The sequence below is a fragment of the Anopheles bellator genome, chromosome 2 (genome assembly GCF_943735745.2).
Source record: "Anopheles bellator chromosome 2, idAnoBellAS_SP24_06.2, whole genome shotgun sequence".
NCBI classification, from domain to species: Eukaryota; Metazoa; Arthropoda; class Insecta; order Diptera; family Culicidae; genus Anopheles; species Anopheles bellator.
This window is the reverse complement of record NC_071286.1, coordinates 41,438,051-41,462,885: the sequence shown is the minus strand read 5'-3', so window position 1 is coordinate 41,462,885 and position 24,835 is coordinate 41,438,051. Positions and strand designations below refer to the sequence as shown.

The 24,835-nt window shown below is 47.9% G+C and overlaps 1 protein-coding gene across 1 annotated transcript in view; it reads right to left on the bottom strand.

Moving 5' to 3' along the window:
• LOC131207533 (G protein-coupled receptor kinase 2) overlaps window positions 1-24,835 on the bottom strand; it is a 53,662-nt gene that overhangs the window by 18,149 nt on the left and 10,678 nt on the right. Inside the window, exons 2-5 of the mRNA XM_058200152.1 lie at window positions 19,075-19,170; window positions 11,967-12,087; window positions 6,833-7,149; window positions 6,607-6,706 (exon numbers count right to left, since the gene is read on the bottom strand). Of these exons, the coding sequence (XP_058056135.1) occupies window positions 6,607-6,706; window positions 6,833-7,149; window positions 11,967-12,087; window positions 19,075-19,170 (634 nt within the window). The remainder of the gene's footprint in view (window positions 1-6,606; window positions 6,707-6,832; window positions 7,150-11,966; window positions 12,088-19,074; window positions 19,171-24,835) is intronic.

Genomic DNA, 24,835 nt, shown 5'->3' with positions numbered 1-24,835 from the left:
AGAGAGAGAGAGAGAGAGAGAGAGAAAGGACACCAACTTTCAGCAGTTGCCGTCAGAGCATCATCATTCCCAATGCGTACCAGTGACATTTAATTACTCCTCCCTGCACTAATGGAACCGGATAAAAGTTGCCATTACGTCGGCCAACCCCGCGCGGGCGCACGCTGGCATTTCATCCTGACCACAAAAAGCAATTCCGCATCCACGTGACACGAAGGACTCGGCGGCCCCCACAACGCCACCACCAGCAACAACCAGCGCCGGAGCGCACCAAAGAAGGAAAAGTTAAAGGACATTAAGCACTGGCACCATGGCTAACGATGCCGGTGCAAAACCAATCGAGACCACACTCCTTCCCCAGCCCGGCGCCGGGTGGTAGGTGGAGAGCCGCGCTCCAATCGCACGCCCCGCGCCATGCCAACCCCGCAGGTAAACATGGCCATGGCAAGATCGACTACTGCAGCCTCCCCAGCCGCACTAGTTCGCTGGCTTGACACACGCTTTTCCGATGTTGACCAGTTTTTAGTGGAAAGTGTCCGGGCGACACCCGGCGACGGTGGAAAAACTTTCTGCGCGGAACCAGAACCGGAAGAATATTGTGCGAAAAGAAAAGAAATGAAACTCAACAAACAACCCCGGAACCCGGAGAAGGGGAGATAAATATTATGTAGCTCGTGTCCTCGAGGACCGAGTTTTGCTCCTCCATCGACCGGTCACCGGTTGACCGGGCTGAGGGGCCTGTCTCTGAGTGCCGAAGCGAAGGGATGGAAAGATGATTCGAAATGGTACGATAAGACATTAAAAGCCCTCCGCCCGTCGGTGGTGCGCAATGGAATTTGATATTGCATTCCGGACTCAATCTTTTCCGATGTTTTATTAGGTTCCGGAGGCTCGGCCACCAGCCGCCAGTGTGTCCCCCCCCCCCCCCACCGGGGAACGCGATTTCATCGAAAAGTTTTACAATCAATTGCTCACCACGCCGCCCCCCAGTCCCTAGGTCCGGTGATCTAATTGCCCTTCATTTATCACAGCAAAACAACAGTGGACATCCTATTGTGCGGGCCAGTGATAAAATGTGAGACGACGGTGGTAATTAAAAACGAAAATTCGTTAGCCATTCCGTTTTTCCGGCTCCATCATTTATTACGGGCGAAGGAAGCCAAACCGTGAGCGATCGTGAAGCCATTCGCCGAGTCGGCAAAACGCTCATCATTCATCATCAAAAGTGCGCAGTTTGGAGCTCTTGAAATTCAATCTAATTTTCCCGAGGCCCCCGGGGGCGGCCAAGGTCAAGTGAAAACGGTTTTACGAACACATGAGCTGAAAGGTCCACGTGGTCGTCTAGCAACCTTTGGAAAGTGCTGCTTTTGTACGTCGCGAACGTTCATACGGGTCTCAGCTCTCAGGACCGGCTGAAATTTTGGTAGCTGTCAGAAGGTTGACAACCAAATTCATTAGCTTTCAATTACTAGTGCTGCCATCTGCATATGTCCATTTCGGGAAACTTTTCAGACCTTGTATTAAACAGTGAACAGTAACGCCACAGTAATGAATGGTAGAAAATCACGCCACATCTTGCGGATTTATTGACCCATGTGTGAATTTACTGGATCTCTACTGCACACTGAACTGGAGAAGAAACATAAAATCCGGTGAAACTGACCCTATTGTTATGCTAGACATTATTAATAGACGACTGTCTTGTAACGAATCTAATAAAAAAAAACATGTTGATAAAGGATATCATAGCCGCGCGTAGTGTCCGCCCCCGGCAAATTATGCTTTCGGAGCGCGTAAAGGTGAGCCACTGCCGGCGGCGGCGGATTCTTGTTAGCATCTGGCACCAACCGGGGGCATAGTAAAGGAAACAAAAAAAGCGCCATGCCAAGCCAATGATACACCGCTCGGTGCTCACCGGCGCCAGATGCAAGTCACGCGATGGTATCATAAATAACCCTCCCCGGAAACTGTCTGCCGTTTGTTCTGCGTCATCCCGCAAAACCGAAACAAAAGCTTTCGAGAGGGAAGAGAGTGACCATAAATTATCTCTTCTCAGCTGTAGATTGACAACACGTAAAGTGGTTGTTTGCAAGTTTTTGGTAGGCTAGAGGCACCTAGTTGACCACCCAAAAAAAAAAACTAGTGTTCACGCCGGACCTGGGGGCAATGCACCGACAGGTGATGGGCGGGCAATTTATCTACTAAACTTTGCGAACCATATTTACCTATCATAACGTCAAACGGAAGGCTTCGCGCAAAGACGCCAACGGTAACGCAGTACAACGTGCCTTCTTCTCAAGAAACCGACTGCTGCTGCTGGGACGTGATATTCTGCCGTCACTGCCGAACCACAGAGAGCGAGTGGCGCCCTTCCACTTCCCTCGCTCTGGGGGTATGTAGATTCTGTAGCACTCTACGAGCAAGCACCGTAACTAAATGGACCTTTTTCTTATCGCCTTGCATTGAATAAATTAGATCGGGTGACATCTAAGGTTAAGTGCCCCGTCGCTCGCTGTGTGTTTGCTCGCATAGGGCACGGACGGCGCATTCCGCAAGCAGATCGGGTACTAGCAGCCCCCACTGGCCCCGAGAGAGCATTGCAGTCTCGATGAAGCCTCTGTTAAAGCCTCAACTCATGCGTGCAGCCGGACCCCGAGTGATGCAGCAGTGTTTCTCTTGCTGACCAGCAAACACCAGTTAACCTAATTAAACCTCGGTTGTAGAGCGCAACTTCAAGGGGGCCAATAAATCATAATTGAAGCGAAATACTAATACCGTGCGCGCCGGAGACTGGTCATACTCGCTCCGGGGCTAGCGAAGTTTCGTCAGAGAAGTTACATGGCTAGTGTCAAATAAGGGCGCTCCACAGTGCAGTGGTTTCGCAACGCAGAGTTCGCAACAACTTTGTAACAACAAACAAACTAATTTCTTCTCCGAAAGCGTAACCGAAGTTTCAGCAAACGTGATCCGTCTTGGGGATGTTGCTCTTCTTGCAGAAACAGTGGGCGTTCCCAGAACTCCGTTAATTTGAGTGACGCCGAATGAAAGCAATCTGCTGCAACCAGCATCCATTCCAAAACGGTGCTTCCTTTTTCGCATAAATCAATCACCAGCTCGCTCTCCGACAGACAGACTCTCGTCCGCTTGTATCGATTTTAGCAATCGCCTAAACCGTACGATAATGTGATCTTATCTAGACACGAAAGCGAAATTACCGCTGCTTGAAAACTGAGCCCAACATCTGGCGGCTCAGGACATGGGGCGGGATCGCACGACGTGGATTCACTTCCACGTTCGCTTCGATTTGCCCAGTTTTTCTGCCGCAAACAAATGCTAGAAGCTAATTTTTGATTGAAAATTATTTCTACTTCATCGCATTCAAGACGCCGCCGTTCGGTTGTGCCACCTCACCAGAGGTTGACAAGGTAACGTTCGTGTGAAAAATGAAGCGCCCCCGAAGAACTCACATCTTCACTTCGTTAGCTAGGCTCTATAAAGCAAACACAACGGTGGCGGCCGCTCCCGGTGGGCCCGGGAGGTCCTTGAGCGGTAGTCAACAAAAATTGAATCCGAAACCACATCAATCACTTCCTTTCACGGCGAAAGCGCGCTCACGCACTTCAATGCTCACACTGCCGGCCGGTTGGTTCGTGAATCTCACTTGACGGCAGGTGTCGGCTAACCAACGCCGCCAAAGGATCCACCTTCGGGGACTAGGGAAACGTCGGAAGACCTTAGGGCCTTCGATTTAAAGCCCTTTTGGGAAGACTCCGGTGGGAGGAGGTCGCGTCACGACCGTTTAGGACGTTCGTTTGCCGTCCTTTCCCAGCGGGGCACACGCGGCGCGGTCCGAGGAACCTTCCTTCAAATCGTGAGTGCGTGATCCGTCCCGCATCGCACCGCACCGCACAAGCCGCCAGCCGGTCGGTCACGGCCATTTCTTTGGAAGTCAGCTGTCTTCGGCAGGAGAGCGAAAGTAGCGAAGAAAAAAGGACGAAATAATTTCTATGCCGTTTGATTGGAAAACTCAATTTTGCTCGGTTCCGCCGCTAAGTTACGACGCCGGAAGGTCCTGTGGGTCGGGTGAAGATTTGAGCTCCTTTGAGCTTTGAATGCTAAGGTGACACCACACAAGAACTCCGTGTGTCGAACGGAAGCCCGCAAGGTCACTGAGCACGACATTTGTAATGTCGTTCGCAATAAAAACTTTCGACACGATCCGTCCTCCTTCAACGGGCGGCCCCCGTGAGCTGATAATTAATGTGTTGGACGGTGCAGAAGGACAGCCACAACAATTTGCCAGTTTATTATGGCCAAGAGTTTTTTTGGTGGAGCACCACCGATGGCTTGATCCGTTTGCCCTGCTGAGGACTGCGTACGCAATAAAAATGGCGTAAAATATGATGATTTACATTTATCTCCTAAACACAATTTTTTGTTTCCATAGTTTAATGGGGCACTCGAAGACCCGTTCAGGCAAAGATCTTATTTTATGAGGATTACAGTGTTAACGATAAACGTAGAATTTAGGTTGTTCAAAACGAAATGTGCAGTGGCTAGCGAAACAAAGTTCAGTTCAATAAAACATAGATTTAGGAAAAAACGACGATGAAAAATGAATCATCAGTCAAAAATATCGATTAAGTCATGTAAATAATGTTTTAGCATTTTTGAGGATCATTGAAACACATGAAAAATTTTGGACCCCTACATATTGACAGAACAACCGAAGTTCTTCTCAGCGGTCATGCGGTCCCTACAATTCTCAGGTATTTTTGTTGACCACATTGGTTCAATCATTTGAAGTGGTGCATTGGGGATACGTGCATTATTTTGTTGTAAGGTGAAATCTTGTTCAATAAACCAGGAGTGGAATGACTTATTTCCTATTTCATTAAGCTCAAGCTTAATTAGACAAGCTCTCGAATCAACACGACCCATACAGGTCACTAACTTGTCAGTTTCATGCCAATCATCTATACTATGGTGCCTTTGAAGTTTTCTTTTTCATGTTCTTTGAGCACGCTTATAGGAGAAAAACTCAACTCCTCATAACTGTACTTGAGACTTAGCAACGATTCATCAGTGCAGAGCACCTTTTCTTAGGATAAAAGAGTTTTCAAAGTATACCGATGGTAAAGTACCATTCCTTTTTCTTAATTAGCTCTAACTTTGAGCGTCGAATGAACTTTGAACATGAGCACATCACCAGATTTGCCTAAACCATGTAATTTAAGTCGGATGACATGCACAAAAGCGGCTTCTTTACCTTTTGATAGAAATATTTGTTGATTTTTCGCGAATGGAAGAGGATTTTAAGTTGAAATGTTCGCCATACGCGTTTATCAATTCGTGTTGGTGTCGATTTCTTTGATACAATGAACACGACCTTCATTTTCATACCGCGCGTTTGTCACCTTTAATTTTAAATATTGAAACATGCATAAAATCACGTCATTAATAATCATGAAATACAACATCTACTCTAATGACTTTAATACCGAGCAAAAAAGTGAACGAAATAGATGTCTAAAATCTAAAGCTATAAGCTCCAAACTTCAAATTAAATTAATCCTTAACTTCTAGCTTAACAGTCAAAATGTCATCGCGATAATTTTGCTCTTAAACTAGCATACAACAATTCAAAAGAGCGGTTTCAAAAAAGGTATAAACATATTTTCTCATCTTCTGCAAATGTTTAGATGAAAATCTGTGCTTCGCTGCACAAACACGATAACCGAAGACAAGATCGTGGCTTGGCTTTGATTGTCAAAACGGACAAATCTGTTTAACTCCATCGGTTAACCAGGATATCACATTCTGTCTTCGAGTTTTTGTAGCTCTCTTCCACCATGTTGCGGCTTTTACGATTTGAGCTCCGCGCTTGAACAGCATAAGAACATAAGTACAAAATTCAATAAAAAGTATAATCCACCCCACCAAAAAGCTATGTTCAGCGCCTGTGCAAGCATCGCATAAGCAGTTCCCGCAAATGTCAATGGCAACCCTCCTGCCTTTGATCGCTTTACAAACTCCCTCTCTCTCTCTCTCTCTGGCTTTCTGTATGCCAGAAATATGTAATTGCCTTGATTGCAGCATGCCCAGCACGGATGTTTTGTGGCCACGGGGATGAGCGTAGATTTGTAAGCCATTGCAAAGCCCAACACCAACGTGGCTCGGTTTACACGGCCCACCGCAATGGAGAAGACCCTACCGCCGCCGTCAAGGGGCCGGCTATTCTCAAGCATGACAACACTGCTGGCCGGCAAACGGACGGTAAGGGGCGGCTTCGGTAGTGGAAAATAGCTTCACCGTGGCTGGCCCTTCGGGCGCCCGGTCCGGTTTCTACTTCAAACGACTCAAATCCAATCAACCGCACTGAGGGCGAACGAATTACACGACGGATACCGACCGAAGAAACCGATAAACAAAAAACCCACACAGAACGCTTCTCTTGGCCAGCAACTTCCACATTCCAGTAGGAGCTAGCCGTGTGTCCTTGTGCCAGGACCGGAGCGCATCGTAATGCAGCGTTGCGCCCTGCATTCTGGAGGATCCATCCGCATCGCGCCACACCCGCCTGGAGGGGACGGCTACCACACCTACCTGTGGAAGTACATGGATGCCTCGAATTCCCGGAATGGTTCCCCGGCCAGGAAGGCCCTGACCGCCGTGATGGAAGCTTCGAACAGCTCTTTGCTGCCAGCTGCATCAAACGAAGAAAGAGAAAGAGAAAGGGAGAGAGAGAGAGAATGAGTTAATGCCGGATGGTAATCGCAACAGAAATGGCCATTTAGCCCCGGAACGGAACGCGGCAGCCACACATACATACCGGAGAGTTTGGTCCGAACCTGCGCAACCATGTCATCGTTCAGCACGTCCAGCACGAACTCGTCCTTCTCGTTGTGGATGGTGTTGGTGGTGACCGAGTTCGACCCGGTCAGGCTCTTCTCCGGGTCGTCGTGATTGCTGAGCTTCTTGGTGTCGCCCCCGATGCCGCTGTCATCGTCGCACTTGCCGCCGTCACTGTCGCAGCCGCCTCCGCCGCCGCTGTCCTCGCGCTCCCGGCTCTCGGTGCAGAGGCCCAGGTACCGCTTCACGACCTCGTACGCCAGCTCCACCCGGTGTTCGTCCGCCGCTATCTCGTACCTGCCGCCGGTGGGAGAGCGAAAACCAATCACAAACCATTAGTATGTAACCCCCAAACGTCAGCGTCATCGTCGGGTGCACTTGGTGCAGCAGCGGCAGAAAATGCATGGCAGGTTGAGCTTGTTAAACTGCATCTTAATACGTGGGATGAAAAGTCGCGGGCCTGACATGGTGCTAATCTGATTACATTCACCCCTTTTTCAGCTAATACTAGCCTTCAAACTACGGTTGTCAAGATTTGATGGTATTCTACGAATAAGTTGATGAGTTAATAATGTCACTACTTTTGCTATTTTAAAAACATTCGATCAAAACAATTTTGTGTTTTAATGTTACACTGCTTCTTGATGCGCTTCGTGTTCGGCTGCATCAGAAACAACAAACAAACGTTGATTTGCTGGCTTCACACGGGGACGTAGAGAGACCGATGATGCAAAACGCAGTGGATGTCTAAATGAGGCGGTAACATCAGAGAACACAAACCAAATCTACAAAATCAGTATCGAAATCGATACAAAATCGTTGAAACTGATGCCTTTTTAGAGGCATCATCGCTCTACAAAAGCAGTATTGGAATTTTAGCTCTTGAAGATGAAAGCTTAGATTTTGATGGATAGAGCCAACTACGAACAAATAAAAACGCGTGTTCTTTCTTAGAACCGGGACTTTTCACCCCACCAGCAGTGGCTTCGGGGAGCCCGACGAATGGTGCGCCCAAGGTACCGGGGTCAATTTTAAGCACATCCAATTTCATCATCGAAAACCCCCAGCTAGTATCCAGATCTCCGCATGGGCATCTTCTGCATGCGGAAGCGCCGTAACCGGAAAGCAATCAACTTCAACTAGCGTCTAACACGGTCTAATGTGCTCCTGCTGTACCCTCGTGTAGCCAAGTTTCTTGTGCCATTGGGAACCAACCAGCTCCAGCTTAAAGTGTTCCATCGTTCTCCTCAGTGTCCTTCGAAGCTCCCGTAGCTAATGTTTCTAATTTCAACCAGAGCCCTGCCGTGTATCTCGGCGACTCTCCGACACGGCTGCGGCTCTGAAGGCGATTTAATAAGACGCCGAATACCTTCAGGCGGACGAGTCGGTCGGAGAGAAGGTTGAAAACTTTGCGCCCGGACATGCATGACCGGAAAAAGGAAAATCTCATAAAGGTACAAAGTTCAAGCCAGTTCAGCCACCAAACCACACACACCAAGGCTTCGGAGGCGTCACAGTGCCCGTCGTCGTGGTCGTCCTCGGGGTGTTGGAATGCACCGCCCCGGACAGCTTGGCTTCAAAAGTGCACTTCGCCCACGAACGACGATGCTTTCCCGCACATGGGATGGAAAATTTATGGCCCTGCACTTTTCCACGCCCCTCCCACGACGGGTGTTCGGTTCACTTCACTAACTAACCTCATTTTTCCGAACCGACACAGCCGAGTGGCGGAAAAACGACAAAGTTAGATATCCCCGCGGTCCCGCTTCTGATGGCAAGCGGCTGCGGGAACGGTTAAAATGTGATTAAAAACAAAAGCTCTGCGAACCGGAGACCGAATTGCATAGCGCCCCGCTGGAAGGCTGGCTGCTGCAAGTGAAGAATGATTCTTGAATTTCGAGCAAACGTAAAGTCCGCCTCACCGACAGTGAGTCGGACGTCGGTCCGTTTTACTCGACGGTCGCCAGCAGTGCGGCGAAAACAAAGCCAAATCAATAGCATAATTCATACTGCTCGCCAAGTATGACCCAGTTTCGAAAGGCCTGTACCGCAGCCGGGTTGGCAGGGCATGGTTTTACAAAATGGCTTCCAATGGAAAGGTCCGTCCCGAATGGCTCAGACCTCAGAGGCACTCGGAGCTGGTTTGATAAATGATTAGTTCCCGTGGCAAGCAGCCTTTAAGGGAACCTGAAACAAAAAAACATATTTCTGATTCAATTGCAAATTGTGCAAAGTCCTTCGAGGCGCATTGAAAGCTTGGCTCAGACGAATAAGGCTCGATGACGAAACACGATTCGACAAAGACCTCATTTAAGACATCAGTCAAAGGAATCATGAAAATCATGACAACAATGACGTGCCATCGGCAGCTTCGCGACAGGCCTTTTCTTCCGTTGGTACGTGCACTCTGGCCGCTGAGACTGGATCCATAAGGCACCACCATAAGGGGAGTTTAAATTGCTATTATTTGGCTATCTTTTCCACCAACATTTAGTTGCCCCACTTGCTAAGTTCCATAGCGTCACTCGAATGAGCATTAAAAGTAGCTCCTCGGTTGGTAGCACTAAGATCACTCTAATACAGGATGTGCCAGGTTCGTTTGGGACATTCCAAGAACTGTTTTCGTCCTCACCAAAAATAGGGAGGATTGTTTTGCCAATGGGGCGGTCGTTGGAAAAAGACTATCGCTTATACACAGTGGAAATCAAACAGAAGTTTAGCTGCTGAACATTTGATGAAAATTTGACAAAATGAGTACATCTTCTTTTCGAATCGCTCTTGAGAGACGCTGAATGTTAGAGTGATGTTGCAAGAACAAAATAATGACGATTACATGACATTTTGATATAATTTCCTAGACTGGGATTTGATGGTATATGCGAATTTGAGCACCGGTTAAACAAGTTTTATTGATGTTAGAAGCTTGGAGTTTTCAGTTTTTCAAACAAATTTCTTCGGTTTGCTGAATAATAGAGCAACCGGAGTAGATTGTGTTACTATTGAGCAATAATTAGGTGATTTTTTACAAGTTTTTGCAGCGAGTAGGTAAATGTTCAGTGAATATCTCCTCCACAAACCCTTCAAGATCTTGCCTAAAATATTCGACAAAATATGGTGCTTCAATCAACATTAGGAAACAAAGTACAACGGCATTATGCTCCAGGGAATCATTGTTGGTTGGAGGTCTTTCCTGATGATGGTGACTCGAAAGCTGGCCAAAATTTGACGAAATGAAAAATCATTCCAGAAGGAACTAGTCGTACACCGTACAACCGGATAGTGCAGCAATCCACAAGCCAGAAGTAGTCATGCAGTACCTCGTGGATGATGTTATTAAGGTTTTGGACTATTAATATCGCTGTCCAGAACAGCCAACCACTGAAATCTTGTGGCCATTCATGAACCTTGGAGTATGTGAAAAGACATCACTTACTTTAACAGAACTATCTAAAATAATCAAAAGATTCTGCTCGAAAACAATACTTGAGGACTGTAGCAAGGACCACAGGACAAAACAAAAATGTTTGACAATATTGACGGAATGCAATGCATTGTGGATACTAAACTGATTTTCACGTAGGATTTTCGATTTTGGATTTTCCTAGCATTTTCTACTTTGACGCTGCAATTGCTGTGTGGTCTTAGCCTGCACCAGAGACATTGTTAATATATCTGGTGCTCTTCGTAACAATTCGTTTTTACAGGCGTTAGCCGTTAGCCGGCGGTTGTTAGCCGGTTACCAAACGGGGACCAAACTATTTTCAGCACCGGACAGGCAGAAGTAGTGCTGGTGACGACGGCAGCATTTGTTTACATCTCCAGCGAGTGCTTGGAATTGCGCGATGGTATTTTAACGAACCTGGCCCAAGCCATCCAGCTCTTGGTTTATCCTGTATTCGAGTGGTTTTAGTTGGCACCAGTTACAGCACACTGTGCGTTCGGGTGCTATCAACTAAACACGATAAAACGAGCAAAAAACCCCTAACACAAATTTCCCGATTGCTCTCAACGTTATGTGTTGCAATTTTCTCATCGCAACGCGTTATTGATAGCAAACAGAGCGCCTTCGGGAACACCGGAACCGGGACAGAAATGAAAATCGAGACCAACCCAAAAAGCGCCATGCAATCGTGCCCGGGCACGCGGGGACAAACATATCCCAGTGCCACTTTGCAATGATCCGAATTTGCCCGACCCTCCATCCTGTTGCCCGCGTGGTGATGCCCGTGGTTTGTGGCCACTGCACTTCACAGTGCACTTTCCCTCTCCGATTCCCGTGGTCAACGCCGTGAGGGCGACATTTTATCGGAGCCATTTTTCGTCCCAACACTCACACGTACCGTGCACCGTGCTACCCATTGTTTCCGGTAGCAGACAGCGATGGCGGCAGTGGCGCAGAGAAACGTGACGCGGTTGCATAGCAAATTTCCCATAGCTCAACCCTTGCCTTGCCTTGGTGCGCTATCCTTGGGGGCGAAAGCCCCGAAACTCTGCTCGGTGATCCTGCACGGTCCTCGGCTCCACGGAGAGAAACACATCGCTTTTCCCGTCGGGGTCGTGGTTGGTGGCGCGCTCGTTGGTTTTATGGCAGCGCCATTAACCCACTTAGCTCGCCTGGCCTGGCATTGCCTGAGGGGGATCCCTGCTCCCGGCACAATAGAAAACCACCGGTTCTGGGCTCCGGCTCCCGGGGTTTGTGGCTCCGGCTGCCAAGTCAGCACAACAACACACTTTAAGACCTTCCAGGAAGAAGTTTTCCCGGCCAGCGTCAGCGCAGCAGCAGGATTGCGGGCGACGCCAGCGATGAATTTTTGCGCCATCAGAGATCGCCTGAGAGATTGGGCGTTCGGATTCGCGTGTTTGTGTGTATGTGTGGGTCTGATGGTGGCTAACGAAACTTTATGGTGCACATTTTTCTTGGCCCCGACAACCGTCACAACGCATTAGAGAAGTTTATCAGCATTAAAGTAATCAACATGGCCACTCCCGGGGAAGACGAGGAAGAAGCTGTGCCTCTGTGGACTTTCTTTCGGGACAACGGGGCTGGTGGTTGGCGTGATTGCCGAGACCTCGCGAGAGAGCGTGCTGTAATAAAGCGAAAGTCGCACACTTACCTTGTGGCATCGTCGAGAAAGGAGATGTAGCGCGAGTACTGGGGCCGTTTCACCTTGCAGAACTGCCGGAAAAGCTCACGTCCGATGGGCTGCTGATCAACTACGTAACCATAGCTTACATCTGTGGAAAAGGGGAAGCAAACCGAGCGATAAAAACCAGCGAATGAATTCGTTCAACGAGCCAGAGTCGGTTTATGGCACAGACGACGGTGCGCCGCCTTTTTGCGGCGTTTGATCGATAAATTGCTACCGGCGGCCGCCCATTGGAAATAACCCCCACCCGGCCCATATGAAAGAAAACATACGAATTGCCTAATTGTCCTCTGTGTTGATTGCGCACAAAGCAAGGAAAAAATAGGGCCGCGAAGCTGTGCGCGACACTTTCCCCGAGGTTCGCACTTTCCTGCGGTTCAGAGCGTGATCGGGGCTTTGCTCTGGATCTTTTCGAACAAAAACCAAGCCAAAAACCAATAAAAGCCGAAACCAGAGTTCACCGCAAACGATGCAGAAAGCAGCCGTGCGCGGTCGACGCGAAGATTTATTAACTCCAAAACCTACCAAGAACCAGTAGAAACCAATCAGCGGCCATCGGCCGGGACACCGGACCATCGAAGATTAAAGGGAAAACACAAATCTCAATTAGCCATCGAGGAAATGTCGCCCACGCCCCGCCCTTCGTGGAAACGGACGACGAATGGGAAATGGCCGATGAATCGGTGGGTTTCGCCCGAAGTCGGTCCCGGAGGGCCGTTTCTGGTGCCAGTGGGGGGCTCGAAGGATCGCTTTTGTCGCATCGAACAACAACCCACTGACCCGGTGGTTGCAGTGTGGAATCGGTTAAATCACTATCATTCAATTGACCCACTCGTTGACATCGGGAGTCTCTATGTTGGGTGGGTTAGGGGGAAGATTATTGATTACTGACCGATGATGACAGATCTAATCGGAGAGGCTCGACGAGAGCGTGGAATGCGACGTAGAGACGCAGGGTTAAAAAACATGTTATTATGAAACAATTGTTGACATTTGATAGTTTAGGAACATGTTGTAAACAGCCACAGCCAACATTAAAACATTGCCTTTCGCAGACAAACTGGCTAGAAGTGAGTGGTGAATACACCGTCTATGTCTATGTAATTATGAACTGAGAACGGCTCAACGTTCACAATTAATAAGTCCAACGAGGCAGAAGAAAATACAAACATTGGTCCATTTGCTACAAGGATGGTCCTTTTGTCGAAACGCTACGGATAGGTGCTAAAAAATGTGAGAAAGCTATCGTTTCGGTTAATGATACGATTTCCTCTTTTGTATATTTTCTATTCGAATGGAATACAATTTTCGGTTTGTACAATCCTCTGCCACAAACTTCTGTATATGCGAAACAAATATTTAATAAAAGGTTTAAGTTTTTGGAAAACGATCGCACTCTTGACAAAAGCCTTATCGAAACGTTGTAGCTTGTCCGAAGACTTCACTTCGAACCCCAACAGTGTGCATCAACTGGAGTGTTAATCTTAAGCCTAAGGTGAAAAACTATAATAAAAAAAGTGGCGAAAAGAGAATCATATTTTTTGCAAGAGACTCCACAAGAGAAGCAAAACCGATCTAATTTTAATAAACATTCGCTTGCTGTACCCAGGATTTATTTGATGCACATTTTATATGAATACAATTGTAATTCGTTAACAATGAAATGGAAATAACTTATCTCACGACCTGTAAATTTATTTTCTTTACTGTTGAAAGACAAAATTCCCTGTCGCTGTTGTTACAGTATTCGTTACACAGCTTTTTCTCACATAGCATTTTAAACTATCTGGATGAGCTTACCTATCCTATCCAAAACAGGTGTGAGATCGACAATGACGCAATCCACTCTAGTTTTATTCTACTGTAGATACTGCCTTTAAGTATGTGACCATGTGCACCGCCTAAACCAATAAACCAATTTGGAGCGTTGCACAAACAACAATCGAGAAAATCGTACCACGATTAGTAATTCACATTGATAAATGCCTCTAACGGTTGCCAATGTAAATTCTACAAGCACAAGTTCCACCAAGGTGCATTGCGAAGGTGGTCAAAAGCATAAAACTAATGTTGTTTTATGATGATCGTTCCATTGTAAGGTGCATTCAACACGTGCACCGTAATAAATACCGCCGGTGACAATTGCACACGCGACTCCGAGCTGTCCTGCGTCGAGACACACGTTACGAGAGGTGAGATCAGGGCGAACAGAACACGCGCCATTGTGGAACTCTAAGGTCTCGCTGGCACGTCTCCCGCGGGACAAAAGCGAAGCATCAGACAACTCCTTCGCCACAGCGCGACGTGGACACTAATCTATATTAATGGTCCTGACCTCGCCCTCGCTTAACACACAGCGAACTGCGTGCGAACGTCTCGGAAAGGAAGCTTGCGCAATCCTTCGATCCGCCCGGTGACCTGGGGACGGGAAAGTGCATTTTCACTTGAATGGCTGAATTCATCCATTTTAGAGGCTTCGCTCCATCTGGTGAAGCCCGCGAGAGTTGGCCAGCGGCCACCCGGCTGAGGGGACGACGACCGCGTCCTCGGCCCATTACACGGCGGCACCACCGTCGTTAGCTTGTCGCCACCACCATTACCGACGGGCAGGATGTCGGCGAAGGACGCCTGCGACGTGAAACTAGAACATTTTTCAACATGCCTGCATCCGTTGCTTTTGGCATCGAAACAACATGACAAAGTGACGCATTGACCCCTTCGGTTTCCCGGCGGCGCCGGTCGACCGCGGAGGAGCGAAAGAAAATTTATCTCATTACTTCCGCCAATGCCGGCGCCCCGATCGACCTCGTTTCTTCCGCTTTATTGGCCCGGACCACGTCGAGCGAAGGGATTTACCCCGCACACGCTGCCGAAGACGGCAGAATCAGTGCCGAAGTTGGCAGGCAAAGCATCGTGCGCTTGATGAGCTCGCTCGGTTCACAACATGCTGGTCTCTCGGCTGGTCCTAGCGGCGTCGTGTCTAGCATCACTCGCTCATACTTTCCACGGGCAGCGACGGTGGCCGCCGGGCGGGGTTTGCTCACCGTCTTTGTTTTTCCGGCCATTTTCCGCCAGCGCAGCGCGACGAAAATGTTTATCCATCGTCACACGGCGGATGGTAATTTTCGCTCAATGATGGCGGCAGGCGGCCGACGACAAGCACGCTGGCTGGCTTGCCTCGGTTTTTTCTCGTTCTTTTCGGGCGTAACTTTTATGCTTTCGCCATTATATTCTGGACCCCGCGGTCGTCCCTCGGCGAGGCCACCCAGCGACGCGCCAGCCAGAAGTAGTGGTGCCGGGTTTGCCGGGGTCGCCACGTTGCCTTCTCTTTCCTGTCTTTTAATCAATTTCGAGCCATTCGTGCGTCCGTCAGGCGACCAACCGACCGGCAACACACGACCAGTCCCGGCAAGCATAATGTGCGGCACCGATTTCATTTCGCTTTCACGGTCGTGACACACCGATGTTCGACGTCCGACTGTCTCCAGTATATTATTACTTCATTAAGATATAATAACACAAACACTGATTGCGTTATCACCTCTCGTCGGCGTCCGTTGGCCGCAAATTATGCGAATACGCGGCAGGCGCGGTGTGCGCAAAAAAGGGGTCTGGAAACTTCATTTATGTTTTTCTCACGTGAACGCGCAACACGCAACTTTCACTGGCGATTCACCTCATCCCCAGTTTCGATCTTGGCGATTCACCCCAGTTTCGATCTTGGCACACGGCGGATCAATAAGCTCGGAAGGTTTTCTCAAAAAATCCTGCCCCGAAGGACTGCCCCTGCCCCTAAGAAACTGAGAAAATGTGGAACCCATAAAGCATTCCCAGTCGATGTTTGCGTCTTCATCGAGGAACTTTTTGAGTTTCTATTTCTCCAAACTATTTCTCCTTTGAGCTCTTTCTTCTTTCGTTTAACAACTCCATAAAACACTCGCTGAATCTACGAAACGTTGTTGTTGTCCGATCCACCCCGTGGAACAAGTGTAGCACCCACATTCAAAACACCCTTCTCATGTAAATCTTTTTCTATAAAACCGAAAAGGTGTCAATTCAATGGTGTGGTGTCAGAACGCAAAGTGCGGCTGTCACGGCACGTCAAATCTCACACGCCAGTTGTCGGCAGCCGCACGTAATTGGAACAGAACGTGGCACTCCAAGGGGTGTGCCACGGGGGGGCTATATTTTTGGGTCCCAGACCCAAAAATTTGATTGCAAGCTGGGGTAAAAAAATAATACTAATAAACTAAATAATAATTAATTCGACGAACGCGAGAGAAATACGTTCATTAACTAAGCTTGCTCTGTCAAATATCGGCGACGATTTTCCTGTCAGGCGACCATGTTTCGTGTCAGGCGACCATGTTTCGACCGACGTACGTCTAGTACCAGAAAAGGTTCGATAGCGGAACGGAACAGAATATACTTTGGTCGACAAAAGATAAATTGCACAGCTCGATACAAGAGTATAGTTATTTCGTTGTGACAAAAGAGTTTAATGCTCCAAAAACATCTCAAGTAATAACAACATTCGTTGTTACATCTGACGATGAGAAGCAGTGAATTTTAACTAAAAATTATTTCACATCCACTAGACGAGTACAAAGGAACCATTTTGGTATCCAAGTTTAACTTTTGAATTTTTAAAATGGATAACATTTTTGTGCCATACTTTGAACTTATTGGTCCATGTGTTATGTGACCGGCAGGGTGACAAGATTATGTGCACAGAACGTGCTCACTGATGCGCGAGGTCCAAACGCACTTGCCGTTGTAGTTGTGCACCCGTTAGTGTCACGATGACGTCGCTTTTGAACATAAATTTGAACAGAGGCGCACTTACGACGCAAATTACAGAAAATCGATGGCTTATTTTGGGGTCGAGTGCATCATCTCTCTCTCTTTCTCTTTGCCAATATTTCTCTCTCCCTTTTTTTCTTTCGCTCTCCATAAAAACCGTTCACAAAAAAACGTAAGCCAGCCAAGTTGTCCGATGTCCTGAAGCGATCTGTCTCTGTTTTTCGTTAATTTTTCTTCGATTTGCTTGAATGGCGAAAGTTCAGCTCAGTGAGCAAAGTTAGTTCGGTGCAATAAATTAGATTGCATTACCCGTTCCGTCCTGCCCCGGCTGCACTTTCTCTGACCGACGGCCGTCGCGTGACCCGCGGTCAGCGATGGGAATCCAGGACACGGAATAGCGAGGTCCAAAATACATCCCTGCACACACAAACGCACACAAGGAGCCCTTCGAATGTTTCAAGAAGGAGCCCGTAGCTGCCTTTGCGAAGGAAGCTTCCACAGAAAGGGATGCCCTGGCGTCAAACTGGGAAAGGAAGCGCCAATCGATCGATACTTGGTTTTTGTGATTGGATTTTTGCTGATTGTCGCCCAAAGTTACGGTCCCTCGCTCTCTATGCCTCTCTGCCTCTTTTGATTTGCAACCTTCGAGGCGCTGGACGTAGAACGGTCGAGCACTTGTGCCACTTCTTCCGGGAATCGACGACCATTAGAGAACCAAGGGCGCTTTGTGATTAAAGAACACTCGACCAACCTCGGGAGGAGGATCAGATTTTGGGGTTCGCATTTGGAGCAGTATGCTGAGCACTCGAGGGCCTAGGGCTCCACCAACACAGAGCAGGCTGCCTCTGACGCTGGAATGCTGGGGTGCCAGGAAATGAAAACAATGCGGGCCGAAAGTGTAAACTCCGTTTGAAAAGTTTGCGTTCAAATATTAGTTTTCATCGGCAGCCAGTAGCAACAGCAGCAACGAATACCTTCTAACACTAACAACATTAACTCGAGAGCTAGGAGCTACTTAAGGTTTTCAGGGATTTGAAAACCTAATCTGTGGTCCTTGCAAGTTGTAGACATTTTGTGATGAAAATATTCTTTTTGATTGTATTAGGTCCAACATAGCCACATTCCGGTCTACTAATCCTTTGGGACCTTTTGTGCTAGGACCTGTACCGATTTATAGTAACATGATCTCAACGAAGTAACGAATAACGGAACAAATTATTATTTACGTTGAAAAGTGCTTCAAAAACGTTCATTGCATACATTAAATCGTTACATGCAAGGCATTCACGGATGCACTGGAAACCACTTCACTGAACGCGACGGCTCATCACCGTCCGCTGCTTGGCACAAGTGGCACAATACTCTGGCGTGTAGTGGAATCTGGTTTGTTGGTAATATTCTTGTACATCAATCGCAGAGTTCCTGTTTTTTTTTCTACGTCCTCAAAGTGCATAATTCAGGCGGAACGAGCGAGGGGAGGCCAGAGCCCATAAAACCATTCCCAACGCATCAACAGCAAACACCAATGTGTGAATTTCATCGAACAGCCGCCGTTTCGTCTCTGCAGCGCGCCGCCGTGGTGCACTTTCGTCTGGTCGGTTTTTTAATGACCAAATCATCAGCATCCATTTACTGCAGATGCATCTCATCCGCCAGATGCTTTTTGCCGGGTGCCGCGGGGACGGGAATAGCATTTTTCCTCGCTGCATATTCCCACATTCCGAGATCAACGGCACCGAAAAACGGGGGAAAACCGGCAAATCAGCACGAAACGTGGAGAAAGGAAATTATTTATTTGCTTAATTAAACTCGCTATTAATTAGGCAAGATTTATAGATTGTCCATCGACCGATGTTGCTGCCGATGTTAACAACACCAGCGATCATTGCGTAATTGGCGATATCACCAGCGGCGATAAAACCTTGTGTCCATGGCAAACGGGAACGGGAAATATCGCTCCGACTGGCGAATCCGGAAAATAAAAACATCATTAATGCTTTCCAAAGATAAATGTTTCTATTTCCAGTGGAACGTAACGTTCTGCGCTTTATTTGGTGAATAAATGGGCGATTTTGGGCCGAATATCAAGCGAATTTCTCCTAAGCAGATAACGCTCTATACGTTTCTGCTGGATTTTACTGCACTACTGCACGAAACCACAAAAATCGAGCTCTTTACCAAACTAGCGAACCATAGTTTAGGTTTCATTACCGCAAACGTTACACAAAAACCGTCAGTGGCACGATGGGAGAGAAAGGGTAACAACACTTACCTATTTTGTTCTTGAGATCGATGCACTGCGATATGTGAGGAAACTGAAGGATCTTGCGCCATTTTTTGCTCTTGCCTTTGTTGCTGTCGGAGCCTCCTGCAATAAAATAGAACCCGCGAAGGGATAAATACATTAGAACGAAACACGCCAGCATCCCGGAAATCGATATGATCCCAGGAAAGGATCTCAATAATTCATCGTTCAAATGCCAAGCAACGATGCCATTGGCACAGAGACGGTGCGTGTGAGTAATAGAGACCTGATTCAAACATTAACACCGATTGGCCCCGAGAATTGGACGGATACATTTTTCTCAACCTGTCACATGTCAACCCAATGGCGATGAGATGAAAAATGTGGCACTTTTTCGTATCTACCCACGTGGGGCATTTTATGCCCCATTTGGTGGTGTGGCCCCTCCTATTGACCTACCACACTTCAGTGAGGATATCCGTGAAAAATGAGGCGGATACGCGACACACGATGCCACGATGCCGAATCCTTCGGGTCGCTCCGGGAAACGAGGACCGCTGTCCCTTCCGAGAAGGTTGTCAAGAAAACGAGAAACCCACGCACTTTCGGTGAAAATTCGACACGGCTACTGCTTTTTATGACCAATGGAAAGAGAGCTATCTCTTATTTATTCAGATCCTGCCGAAAGTCAACTGATACGGATGCTGATACTTTGGTGCGTAGAGACTAAACCGTCGAAACCGACCGAGACTCCATACGTTTTCGAGGAGTTATGTGCCTTTAGTCGTGTCGTGACGTAGGATCACCAATCGTTAACACTGAAAGCTCCACGGCGGAGGAGTGATAGCAATCGGGCGTGAGTAATCGGAATGGTACGCCGTGGACTAAATAAGGACCTCTGCGATGAAAACAAGACGCATTACGGAACAAAGCATAATTTTAACACAGTTCAAGAAATCGTTCGAAAGCCCCGAGTAAAATGATTGTTTAGTTAACGAACGTTCACAAAACTGTGTCACTATTATCACTGTCTTCAATTATGTTTCGACCGATCGTTTGCAGTTAAAATGAAATGTAATTTTGATTTGCCATTAAAACCGTTAACTAACTCATCGCTAGCGAAACCGAAACTTGAGTGGTTTGAACAGCATTCAATCCTGTTTCAAAGAGCCACGATAGATTGAAACCACGAAATCATCAATAAACATGGAATACCTACCCGTATCTAACTCAAAGTGGTTTGGCCCCACAGACCCACAGCCGACAGCCGATTGCCACGTACGCAATATAAATTCTTCGTCCATTTCTACCGATCCCATCCCAGCATAGAGAGAGCCGCGGGCCCCGCACACGAGCTCGTTAATTTTGGAATCAAAAATCAAACGGTTCCATAATTGCCGAGACGGACAATTTGGCCACACATACACCCGGGGCGCGCACGTAAGCCGTTTAGTGCAAGATTATTGTGCTAAAAGTATCACGACACGACACCGTGCGCGAGCGGCGACGACGGCGACGGACAACATTGTTCACCCGATGCTATTTCGCTTCCTGCGAAACGGGTGAAAGACTCGCCCTGCCTGGTGCCTGGTCGTGTTGCGTGCCGTTTTTGAATTAGTCACACTTCGTTTGGTTCGCAACAATTCCATCAATCAGCTCCCAGAAGGGGGCCGCCAACGCCGAGGTGGGGCCGTTGTGGCCATCATGCTGCTGGCGAGCGCGGTGTGTCCGGCAGCGGCGACCATAACCGAAACTGCTCGGTCACTAGCAGCCAACAACAGGGGTCCGCGGCCACCCTGACCGGTAGTAGTCTACCTCGCACCCCTTTTTGGGGGCGCCACAGCAATTGGAAAGTCGGGTCGGTCGGTCGGTCGGTCGGGCCACCCTTTCCGCCATTTTGTGCACGGTACACGCAGCAGTTCACATTCAGTTTTCGAGAGAGACAAAAAAAAACAGGCCATCAAGAGGTTATTGCGCTCAGCGGGGCCGATGCATTCGTTGGCATTTTCCGGCGCAGCATTTGGCCCAATAAAATCAATTGTCTGCCAACGTACCGCAGCGAGGCTCAGAGAGAGATAGAGATAGATAAAGAGAGATGGAGAGAGATAGATAGAGAGATAGATCAATTCCGGCGTCCGGCAGTGTAACGGGGAGCTAGTGAGATCCGGACGGCGAATGTGCCCGGGCGCGTAATCAATCTGTCGCCTGTTTTTATCATCTTCCCGCGGTCCACCATGTGTCATAATGGACACTTCCGGTGAAATTCGTGGGGGAAGTGTGCAAGGGATCGGAACCGATCAAACGGAAGGCAACACACTATTGGCGTCATGTAGCGCCGGGATAACCCAACAAGGACAGCAAAGGGATTTAGTGCAGGCAAAGGGATTCAGGGATTCAGGGGAAGGCATTCAGTGTCAGTTTGCATCGAAAACTCGGCCGACCGATCGACCGTTTGCCGACTGACTGCACGCAAAAAGCACCGAAATGCGAGATCGATTTCACACTCCATCTGGCGCAACAACGCGTGAAAAGCGCGTGGCTTCGTGGAAAACGCGTCCCCTTCCGTGTGTCCGTGTCTGTGTCCGCATTTCCCCGATAACACCAGCGAGGACGCCCAAGAAAGTGATAAATGATTTCGGGACCACACCGAGACCACGGTGAAAACCAAAGGGCGCAAGGATTGTGTGCGCCCGCTCTCTCGCTGACACTGAATTAAAATCATCAACACGATAGTGAAAGGGTTGACAGCGGCCCAAACACCCTCGGAAAAGGGCCCAAAACATAGCGACGGTCGTGGTGATGGCTTTCGTGCGTAAATTGGAGAAGTTTTTTCTCGATATGTCGTCGGTCGCGCCGCTCGTGACATAAAATGTGTGTAGGGGGGCCACACGGGTGTTAAGAGAAAAGCGGATGGATCAACACGCGCAGCATGAGCGGGGTTGTGAGCGAGGAGAATGAAGAAAAACCCACGTTGATAAACATAACGATGAGGACGCACCGGATACGGATCGATAAAACAATGAATTTTAACCCTACACGATGCGGTAAACAACGGGCATTTGGTGGGTCCGATCGGCGCCGGCCCGACGTCAGATTGCACACTGTTTTTGTTAATAATTTAAATCGACCATGAATTTATTGTAATAAGCATGATTAAAAACCTTTTTTTTCTTGAAGCACCGCTACACAGTGCCACATGAAAGTTCCTGGCTCGACACAATTACTTATATCAATACTATTGTTTTATCAATTTAAATATTGAAGTTTCTTCGAAACATCACCTAGGAATGTTATAAATAGCGATTGATGTTTGTCATAAGTTCGCATTCATAACGCACTTCGTCCTGTTACTAACTGCCACGAAAACGTTCAAAATAGTACATAAAGTCAGTGGATATTACGTTCAAAAATTCATCCAAGCGCATAGCGTGCCAGAGTACGTAAATGCCAATGTTTTTGCTAAATGTCTTCAATTTCCAGAATCAGAAAACCCTAAAAACGCCGCCCAAAACTTCGTTTCCAATTGTGTTGTTAATGATTATCGGTAGTTCAAAATTGAAAGCCTTGACGGGATCACTCTATACAAAAGAATAATTTACGATTTTCGCTTTTCAGTTGCACCACGATGTTCCTACATTCATCTTATGTTCATAGAGGTTCGTAGGCCCGGAGTCGGAGTACCGTTTCCGCCACGTAACAAAAAATGAACCGAGCTCGAAAGGCGTTTCCAAAAAGGGCTTGCTGAATGCAGAATGCCTAACATTCTGCAGCACTTATCCGCATCGCCTGTTGCAGCACCGGCACACACGCACCACACATCGCTGCGGTTCCCCCGCGGTTCCGTTCGCGGTAAGTGACGTTATTCTAAACAACTTTTTTCCGGTTATCGGTCTAACGTTGCTTCGCATTTCGTAGAGTGGTTGCTGGCTCGTTTTTTATGTTTTTTAAACCACCATTCGCTTTCGGTAACCAATCGACCGCATTTCGGGCTCGTGGGAATCGAATTGCGGTCACCCGGTGGAGGGGAGAGAGAGGCGGCGCAGAGGAACGGATGCATTTCCATTACAAAACTGCATTGCACGGAATGACGCGCGACATGCATCCGGGCGACATCGACAATGGGGCGCGCGGTAACACACATAATATCCTACGTCAATCCGATCGATTCGGACGCCAGTTTAGTCGTCGGTGCGGCGGTGGTTGATCGAATTTCGGTTCGCGCGCGCGTTACATGATCGCGGAAGGAGCACGCCACAAAGGGCACGCAACACGCGCCGACCGACCGACCGACCGACGGGCACATTCCGCTGGTCTGAGAACCGATGCATTTCCGGGCGACGTTTACCAATCATTTGTAGACAGTTTTGTTGGGCTATTTTCCAGCTACGCGCGGCCATGTTTCGACCACTTTTCACTCCCCGATGGCGAATAGGGAACACGCGTCAAGCATCAAGTGTTGTGATGTTTTTGATTTGTGGACACTTTTCATCGTGGTTTGCCGGGCAGAAAAAACCTCACGTCGGACGAGCCAATCACGACCCCAAATAGACAAAAGTGCTTAAAAAAACATCATAAAACGAAACACTGCTTTCTCAACGAAATATGAAATGTGCGACGTGTGAGCAGTTCGGTTCTCGTTCAGGCAGGCGTAACATGGCGGGCAATCCGTCCCACGGATGTGTCCGCCCCACACACACCCGATACACGCATTGCCATGCAAATGTGTAAAGGCAGCAAACGCAAACCGCCGCCGTGTGCCCGTTATGCCTCCCCATTTGGAGCTCCCTTTGCGTGGTGCGAAAGTGGTCTTCGGTGCAGGTCTGGCGCAGCAGAACGTGGCCGCGTACGTCATCGTCATATGCATCGCATTTCGTGACCGTTATTCAAAACACCTATAACCCCCCGCGCTGATGATGATGATGATGTTGATACACCTCTCTGGGTCCGCCAAGGAATCGCACTCCGGAGGGGTTCGCGCACCGGGGTACACCTCGGCGAAGGTTGCGTGCACCGGTCGCACCCTACCGTACGTCTTCTGGTACTGCGTAAGCACACGAGTTATTAAAATCCGCGTCTGGAAGTCCTGGACACGCGAAAAACTGAGAATATGAATCGGCAGACCACCGTTGGGTGCTCAATTCAGCCACTTCATCGTTATTTATGCAGCACCCGAATGCTTTGCGTGTATGAGCAATTTTTTAATGCTTTCGTATGCTTTTTTTCGAAATAGACGATCTTCCTCGGTCTTGTATTTGTAATTTTTCTATTTCATCAAAACTGTATTGGAAGCCATCTTGGGTTAAGTCGATAATTTTCAGAAATTTTTGCTAAGTAAACATCAAATTGGCCAATAGGAAACCAATAACCATCCAAGTTCACTACATGAGCCCGATCTGGCTCCCAGAAATTATTGTCACCCAGTCATACAAAAGACAATTTTGGACAGTTTTTGCGTCTACTTCTAATGTAAGTTAAGATGGAATAGAAGATCTTTGGATAATAAGGCCCAACAAATTAAACTGATATGTTACGAGGAACGTCCAATTGCTCGTTTGCGATACTCGATTTTTCCATGGTCATGGAAAATGGGAAAAAAACTTTCCAACGTTCCAGCCATCCGACAAGCAATCGCCTCTTTGATTGAAATAAACTGTGCCTTATCGCAAGGGAAAAACTCCAAAACAAGTTCGGAACAACTTCGGAGTAAGTCCAAAATCATATTGGTTAATGATAAAGTAATGGACGATTTTCACGATAGCTGCCTTTAGTGATCGATATCTCGTGAAGT